At 40.3% G+C, this 9,486-nt stretch overlaps 1 protein-coding gene across 1 annotated transcript in view; it reads right to left on the bottom strand.

Moving 5' to 3' along the window:
• Positions 1–9,486, bottom strand: part of TRIM66 (tripartite motif containing 66) — a 92,434-nt gene that overhangs the window by 30,817 nt on the left and 52,131 nt on the right. The window contains exons 3-6 of the mRNA XM_006885602.1: positions 6,793–6,896; positions 2,879–3,026; positions 1,922–2,054; positions 1,512–1,628 (exon numbers count right to left, since the gene is read on the bottom strand). Of these exons, the coding sequence (XP_006885664.1) occupies positions 1,512–1,628; positions 1,922–2,054; positions 2,879–3,026; positions 6,793–6,896 (502 nt within the window). The remainder of the gene's footprint in view (positions 1–1,511; positions 1,629–1,921; positions 2,055–2,878; positions 3,027–6,792; positions 6,897–9,486) is intronic.

Genomic DNA, 9,486 nt, shown 5'->3' with positions numbered 1-9,486 from the left:
GAGGCCTTGAACACTAATGAGCGAAGACCAGATGAGTTGTGGGAGGATGTCAAAGATATCATTCAGGAAGAGTGTAAACGATCATTACAAAGACAGAAGAGAAAGGGCCAGTAGACACCAAAAAGAAACTCAACTTCTCCTCACCTACTCTTTGCACAACCCAGCACACTCAGTGGAAGCTGATCAATGGCACAGTATGTTTTTATCCCGGTAGACCTCAAGTTCACATCCAGATCAATACAGCAGCTTACCAGTTCACATAGCATTAGAAGCACAGGCAGAGAAAGTGTGTATCATTTAACATAATTTATTGCTTTAAGAAAGAGAATGTTCTAAAAAACCATTGACATATGATATGCGGTTGGGGATGAAGAATGACTGAATTCCTTTTTAGGATAAGGAATATATTCTTTTTTATTTTTAATTTTTTTTATTTTAGTATTTTTTTGTGTGTCTGTGTACCGTCAAATCAGATCTGACTGGTACAGGAGGAGATTGTCCCTCCTTCCCCGGCAGAGCATCTGGTGGATTTGAACCGTGCACCTCTGGGATTGCAGTACACCTTCTTGCCACTAGGCCACCAAAGCTCGCCAGGAATATATTCTAAAATTAGACATAGAAATGGTTGTATTTTATATTAAAATATTTATATTTTAAAGGGTGAATTTTGTCATGTAATTTAAGTATCAAAAAAGCTGTTTGGTTTTTAATTTTTTTTAAAGGACATTGGCTTAGAAGTTGCACAGAGTCCAAATTCTGAGCCCAAGTCACTGACTAGCAGTGTCATTTCAGAAAAGTCACCTGATTTCTCTGAGGCTCAGTCAGAACTTTTAAACTTTACATCAGTAAAACAGAGATAACTCCCACCTCAAAGAACTGTTAGATTTGAACAAAATAACGTATATGTATTGCTCAGCTTACTGCTTGGCACATAAGTTCTCATAACTTGATAATTCCTCTAATTATAATAGCAATGATATGACATTCATAGATTTACATTTAAAACATTAGGGAGTAATAAAAGGAAGATTGCCGCTATACTCTCTTAATTAACAGTAATTTATTTCCCAATATTTACTTTTTGTCTTTATTCTTAGACAACTAACTGGCTTCTGCTTTGGTCTAGACTTACTCTGATTATCCTGACTGAAGTTGTCCTCAGTTACCCTCTCTCTGGCCTTGAGATCCCCTAAGGTCAGATCATATACCTTCTAGGATATTTGCCTACAACTGTTAACTGCATATCCACTTCATAAACCATACATATAATAGCCTGGTATTGGGACCTCAACCCAATGTCAGAACCAACTCACAGCTGATCCTACAGCAGATTTTCAGAGGTTGTATATATAAAAAAAGATTTCCCATCTTTCTCCTGTGGAGCAACAGGTAGATTTGGGTTGGTAGTACACCTCTTTATCCACTAGACAACCAGAGCTAGGATGAGAGTATTGGGCCCTAAGAAGGGAAAAAACAGTACATTCTCAGCACTCCAAGGAAGATGGTGCTACCTGTCCTCGATCTGCTTAGCAGATGTCTGTAGATTAGATTTCTTATGTGCCACCTGTGTAGTCACACTTTCCAGAAGCATCCTCTGGTTTTGCAAAACTTCTTCAAGATGTCTGCACCTAGGACATGAGGGAGAAAAACAGCTGAGGAATGTTGTGTCCCAGCCCAGATATGCCAGAAGAATCCCCACACTGAGTGTCTCAGTCAAGCCCCGGGGAATGTGACTACATCTACGGAAAGTTAGAAATACTGTAGGCTCTTAATCCATTAGGCTTTTTCCATAGATGCCCATAATAGGAGCCAAGAAAAACTTGAGATCAGCTCAGAGACTACAGATTGGTTTGGAGCCCACAAGAGCTCTCACAAGGAGAGTTCAGAACCTTCCATGCACCCTTCAGGCAGTCAGTCTCACCTGTGTTCCTTGTGTTCCACCATGAGGCAGCTATGACATGTGAGCACATCACAGGTCTCACAGAACAGCTTTAGCACCTCCTGTGTGTGCAGAGGGCAGTACAAAGCGAAGTCCCCAGAACCACTGTTCACTCCTACCAGAGAAAGAAAAGAAAGTGGGCTTCTTTAGCTCACCAGGTAGGCCTGTCAGTTAAGCTCTAAAGAGTAGCCCTCAACCCTCAGTATGCAGGGGAGAGACAAAGGACTACTTGAGACCAAGAGGATACAAACAGGAGATGCTTATCTTTAGGTGGGTGGAGTTCCCAAGGCATAAAGAGAATGTAAGGCTTAGATGTATCCACCCGCCAAGAAAAAGTCACATCATGTGCCAGGCATTCTACCATTTAGCAGAGGCTGACAAAGGTGTTTGCTACTAAATGCATATTGATCTCCTGCAGAATAACAAACACTCCAAAAAGAAACTTCCTTAGTAGCCAAGATTCTATTATAATAGGACTAAGCCAGTTACCCAGACTTGCCAGGTTCTAGACTATGTACACATGAATCATTAATGCTATTTCCTATGTGTTGGGCAAAGGTGAGCCATGGTTTAAGGGGCTTCAAAAAAAGATTTTTTAGAAGATTGTCACTTAAAACAGAGGCACTGAATGGACAAATAGACAAGCTCCATTCCAAGCTGTTAAATTAATGAAGTAAGAAATGAGGCAAAAGAGAAGGAACTCAGTTAGTACCCATGATAGTTCAAACAATTACACTCTTCATATCTCACTCACTCTCACTGTCTCCCACAGAGACAAACTGACACTCCTTTACTCATAAGGAAACTCCCTCACTTTGGGATTGGCTCTGACATCAACCTATCCTCAACCATGGAAGGAAAACAAGATCAAGAGCTCTTCTTCAGGAACTGTAGAGTTCCTCACTGCTGAGAGCTGGTAGCAAGAGGAGAGTGTAGTACCTGGAGATCCCTTCTGGGCCCTGGGAAAGAGAGGGCCCCCTGGGGTGGGGCCATGCCGATGTTCTTCAGTGCAGGAACTGCACAGCCAACGGTTGCAGTAGGTACAGAGGATATGTGCTGCCCTCTTCTCCTTGCATTCTGAGCAGTTCTGGAAGCAAAAAATTCTGGGGTTATTGACAATAGCCTCGTTTGGGCCTGCCTGTAACAGCAACAAGAGCTCTGGGCACTGGGTTCCTGCAGAGCTGCTCCTCTACTAGAGAATATAGTAAATTCTGGAGGACTGTCCATGAGAGGCACGTGGGGTTTGGGAGGAAAGCATCCCTGTGTCCACAGAATTGAGGCTGCCTTGGAGGCTAATCAGGATGTTGGGTCTATTGAACAGGAGGACACCGAGATGAACAAACCAGGGGTCTGCCTTCAGGGCACTCACAGGGTGACAGACATTAAGTGAAGAAGGTGCATCTGGTGTTGAGGAAACACAAGGAAGTCCCAAGGAGCTCAGTCAAGGAGGGGCCAGGAGAGGCTCACAAAGATGTGACAGCTGGGCTGGATACTGCATGACAAGTAGAAGTTTAACAGGCAGACAAATGTATAACAGACAGCAAAAACAAGCAAAAGCAGAAAATTCACTATGCCTGTAGAAAGAAGGAAGCCCCAGAAGTGAGAGTACTGAGAAAGATGATCAAACATAGCCACAAAACAGCAAGTACACACTGTTAAAAATCCTATTAAGCCAGTATAGAAATTTATTTAAGTTTATTTAATATACGAATTGCCAAACTGGGATAACATTTCAACTAAGGAGTAAAAGAAAAAAAAAGTTCTAAAGCAGAAAGAATATGTTTTAGCCTATCTTGTCACTAGTGATTATACACTGCCATGGAAAAAGAACCTGTGGTAATGAAGGATTCCATTATGGCACTATCTTGAAGAACAATTAAAATAACTACTTATTTGCCCTAAAACACAGCTCTAGTATGACCGTTGGCATGTCTGTCATTGAACAAACATAATTCTTCAAAAGAGCACAATACCCAAAACTATTGTCTGACATAAATTCTGTTTTCTTGAGATTCAAGATTCAAATATTATCTTGGATGATAAATCATTTCAACCTCCATAGAACTCAGACATCTATATTCCATAAGAAGTAAAACTTTGTTTCTCAAGACCAGCTTTCACAGTTATGCTTCTACAAGTTGAGCATTCTTGGCCCAAGAGCACTTAGCGCTATCACTTAGGCATTCATTTGATCGGCAAGATATTTTGCCAGTGCTGACATAAAATAGCAAAAGAGAAGCTTCAGAAAAAGTTGGGTAATATCCTATTCAAGAATATTACTATGTTGAGGTTATATTTTACTCCCCTCATACTATGCTACCTCATAGTGTTACCACTTAAATATATCCCACATAACATAACCTTATAAGATGAATTTTGTAAATAAAACAGTAGTATAAAAGCAATTAATAAACAAACAAACACTTTATAAGGTGGTCTTATCCATACCCTCTCCATTAACCAATGGAGAAAGTAAAAAGGGTCTTAAAAGCCTCCTTTCTCTCCCACCACTAGATAAAACAGCTGCTAAATGTTTGGTCTTCTGTTTTGCTAAGCGTCCTGACTGCCAAGTATGGCAGGTAACTGCTCACCCCTTGGGGTGTGGGAGCAGGGGAGTTGGCTGGCATCCTTCACTCATGTCAGATGCCTCCTGTGAAGAGGGATTCAGCTGCTGAGCCTGGGCACTCTCTGACAGGGAAGAAATCCTGAAGAAGAGATTCCACAGCTCTTTTTAAAATTTTTCTTGTGTTTAACAGGGCAAAAAAATTCCTCCCAAAACAAAACTCAAAGCTTTTCAAAAGCACAAGATCCCTTTCTTGTGGGAAGGTAAAATAGTGTGGCAAAAAGAAACTTTGGAAATTAAAGGACTAGATTTCAGTCTGGTCTAAACTTACAATCTCCAATTTTAAAACTGAGATAACAACAGCAATCATTAAACATAGGAAGCACATATTCTGCTCACAGAGAATATTTATTAAGTGTTGATAGGTGAATAGATGAAGTAATGTGTGTGGGAAATGTTATGACAGAAAACAGAAGAAAAAAGGACTACCTAGACCAGCCTAAGAGGTGTTGGGGAAGAAGTCTCAGATGAGATGATGTTTAGAATGAGTGGGAATTGGCTACACTTTAAAGGTAAAAGAGAAATCTGATAAAAGAAAACAGGCGCAAAAGCATGGGGGTATAAACATACTCAGCAGTTTGTTGTGTGTGGAAAACAAAGTGTCAGGAGAATGAAACAGAAGCTGGAGATGAAATTCAGATGTCAGCATTGTCTTGAGGAACAGCCCGCAGGATACTCAAGCTGGCCCACAGCAGCTTTCAAATGATGTGTAGGAATCACTTCAGAGACAAGAAGGTGCTAAAAGGCCACAGTACTTCAGTCACCAGCACCATCTCAATCATTTTCATCTTTTTTTATCTAACCAAAAGAGCCACAAGCAATAGAGTTTGAAAACCACTAATGTAAGTGGTGATTCATTCAGAGAACCCCAAAAGCATGTTATACACATTGTACGATGTTTAAAAGGTATCAACAGTCAAATTAAACTGGCCTGATGTCCGCATTTCTTTTCTTCTTTTGACTATAAAACATGTAATAAAGCACAAAAAACCTGGAAGGCTCCATAATATTCTCTGCTACCAAATATGTAACTCCACAGATTCTGTCTAAATCACACAGACCACCAAACTAATGTGAATTCTGACAATTTTCCTCTCAGACTGGCATCTGACAAAACTATGGCAGAAGGTAGAAGGGAAAAAACCCACAAGCTTAAAAATTAAACTATTACTTGAGATTACATACTCTGAGTCTCTGTCTCTCTAGCACCCAGCCACAGTGCCTGGAAGATGTCAAACATTTGATAAAAATTAGATATAGAAATCAGTAAACAAATGAGAGAATGGGAGCTCTGGTGACATAGTCCACAGGGAGTTGAGTTGCTACCTCAAAGGCCACACCTCTCTGGCCTCTTGAATCCACTAGCCACTGCACAAGAGAAAGCCGGACAATCTCCTCCTGTGCAATTTAGAGCCTCAGAGACCTAATGGAGGATCAGCTGCTAGTTGGTTCTGACTTGACAGCACTCAGTTAAATTAAATGAGTGAATAAATAAATACAATGTCAAGAATACCTAATGGAGAAATGAAACAAAAGAATAACAATTAGAAAGAATATAAGCTGAAATTTTAGGATCTCAGGAAAAGGGTATTTAGTTGCTAAATTTAGGCAAGACTGATAAAATTGCTTAATCCAGGCAGGTAGAAATATATGAATTAAGAACAAGAAGTTAAGAAATAAAAATTCAGGGAGCTCTGGTGGCTTTGTGGCAAGAAGCTGCACTGCAATCGCAGAGGTAAACGGTTCGAATCCACCAGATGCTCTGCTAGAGAAAGACGGGCAATCTTCTCCTGTACCAGTCAGATCCGATTTAATGGCACACACACACAAAAGTAATAAAATTTAAAAAAGGAAATTAAAATTCAATACTTGATCATTTTCAATAAATACTGTAAGTGGAGGAAAACACCTAGACATATTAAAAAGAGAAATCTTTACCTTTCATACAAAGCACTGGCACAAAGTAAAAAGAAATAGTAATTTTCACTTAATAGAAAGCTCTAATTTGATTTCCCTAAAACTCGAACTGGGTTGTTGGGGTTTTTTCCCCTCTTCTGTATAAGTAGATAAGTGGATGGACAGGTGAGTGGATAAGTGGATGGATGGCAAGTAGATAGACAAATTGATGGAGAAGTAAAAAGTCAGGTGGAGGGGTAGTAGACGGACTTATGGACAGGAGCCTTGGGGATTTCTGAAAGGACTCCACTGCTTCCTTCCTATCCCCACTTACCCTGGCCATGTTAGGTGGCCCAGAAGAAAAGCACTGCAGGGGAAAATGTTCTGTTACATCCCTGGTAAGGTACACTCGCTTACATCCAGGACAGGAGATGAGCTCTGGGAGAGGGGAAAAAATAAGACAACTGTCAGAGCAACAAGGCAGACTTATACACAAAGCTTTCAAATATACAGCAGCAGGATATGTGTGAATAACCTCTGTTAAAAAATAAGCTACTGCTAATGTTATAGCTTATATTTTGTTGTTGCTATTGTTAGGTGCTTTTGCGTTAGTTTCCATGTATAGCAACCCAATTACAAGAGAATGAGCCCAGTGCTGCACCATCCTGCTAATTGTTACTCTGTTTGAGTTCATTGCAGCCGCTGTCTCAATCCATCTTGTTGAGGGTCTTTCTCTTTTAAGCTACCACTGTACTATACTTACCAGCTGCATTTTAACACCTAGTTATTCTGAACATGAACCAGGCAAACATAAGTCCAAATATCAGGAATCCTTTCCTCCTGTACCAGTCAGATCCAAATATAAGGAATCCTGAGCCTTCCTCACATCCTTGTCCTTACCTGATCCTACCTTCTTCTTTGTCTCATAAACGTTACTACTATAGGCCCAATCCTACTCTGGTTGTGACAATCAAATGCCTCCCTGCTGCTCCCAGTCACAATTCCACAGCTTAAAGCCCCGGCTCCCATTGCTGGCCAAGCTCCAGGAGCTCAACTTGGCTGAGGACACAATTCCAGCTATTAAGAGTACCATGTAGCAAGCTGACTTTAATACTTTCAAACTCCAAGCACTTCCACAAGATTCTTGGTAAAGCTAATGCCAACAGATCTGGCCCCTGGGGCTCAGATACTATTTCCGGTTTTTCCATCTTATGTTTGGTGGACTACATACATGTATGTACCACCTGTGCTACCCTTGCTAAACACACATACCCTCCTGTACACACATTGCACTCATAAACTATAACTGACTCCAACAAATTCTTCAGTCTTGTGGGCCTTTAAGCTATATGTATAGTTAGTAAGGGACTGTTAGCAAGGGACTGTCCCCCAGACACTACAGTGACTTTACAGGTTCACCCTAGGAACAGTCAGTCCATGGTTAACAGGAAAGTGATCCTTCTGAGGAGAGTCATTTGTCTGTGTCTGGGGCTGAGGGGCTGACTGTGACAGTGAATACAGTGAATATAAAACCCTCCATCTTTCCAGCCTCATTTCATAAAACCAGAAAAGAACAGCAGAGTGTCAGTTTCTTTCCGCTTGCAAGCAGGCAATAAGTAGAAATATCAGGTTCACAATTCAATGACCTTGGATGTCACCTAACCTTACTTAAATTTCTCTCTGCCCCAGTTTCTGCATATGTAAATGAGAAAAATAAGAGCTGCTTTGAGGATTAAATTAGACAATGCTGTGAAAGCACTTGAAACTCCATGAACATTGACTTAGCATTCAAAAGATTCTTCATATCCTATTCATGGGTAAAACAATAAGATCAATTATAAACTCGTTCTGATGGTGAAAGTCAGATGGATTAAATGGTAAATTAAAGAAAAATTTCCGCCCCTGCACTCATGCCTTTGTAATCTTCCCACCAAAACCCACTTATTGCCAGAACGATTCATAGCTGACCTTACAGCTGACCTCCCATCTCCCTAAGAGGCTGTAAATTGCATAGGAGGACATTGACCATCTTTCTCCAGCAGAGTACTCACTGGTGGATTCAAACCACAGAGAGGTGCAGCCTTTGGGTTAGTGGCATTCTTTATAGACTACACAACCTGAGCTCCCTTCCCATCAAAAAGTGGAATCTACCTTTTGGATCTAGACTTGCCTATGACTTGCTTTGGACAGCAGAACGTGGCAGTAAAAAATAACACTTGATGGGATAAATTATGTTTACTGCATTCAAACAGATGAGAGAGAGAACTGTTTAAAAGGTATATACAAATAGGTATTATTGTCATGAGTCCAGAACAAAGGCTGCATAGTGGAGTAACTTGGGGCGGGGGGGGGATTGTATAACAATGAGAGAATTTATCTTTTACTTTTCAAAGAGAAGAATCAACTGGAGGGGAGGGGTGGGCAGGGAGAAAAGTACAACAATGAATGAACAGAAATCCAAATCTCTGTAAATTTTCATTAAAATTAATAATAATTTTTTTTAAAAAAAGAAAAAGCACTTGAACAAGTTCTAAGCCCAGGTTTTAAAAGATTTTGTATGATTCTGTTTTTCCTCTTAGAATTCTAAGAATGAACCTTCACAGATTAAATTTCTAGAAGATAGGAGACCAGGTAGAGAGAGGTCCTAGCTTTCTCAGATGTCCCACCTGAAGCCATCATAAACCAGTCAGCCACAGCTCACCCACAACAGAGCACAGCTAAGATCAGCCAAACCCAGTCCCAATCAGAAGAATCTTTGAGCTCAAATAGCCAACATGTACAAGCACAAATTAAATAAATGCTTGTTGTTCAACTATTAAGTTTGGGAAGATTTATGATGCAATTAAATTATGATGTTGTTTTGTGTTGAATTGGAACTGATGCATAACTGACCCTCCAGCAGGTTTTCAGAGGCAGTAAGTTTTGTGTTAACACATATATACTAAAAAGTATTTTGATTACATAAAATAATAGTTTAAAACTCCCTTGCTCCAAAAATAAACTTCCCTAGCCTTCACACAGTTAATGC

The sequence above is a fragment of the Elephantulus edwardii genome, unplaced genomic scaffold (assembly GCF_000299155.1).
Source record: "Elephantulus edwardii isolate Elephantulus edwardi_28Jun2011 unplaced genomic scaffold, EleEdw1.0 scaffold00044, whole genome shotgun sequence".
Lineage (NCBI taxonomy): Eukaryota > Metazoa > Chordata > Mammalia > Macroscelidea > Macroscelididae > Elephantulus > Elephantulus edwardii.
This window is presented reverse-complemented; position numbering and strand designations above follow the sequence as displayed.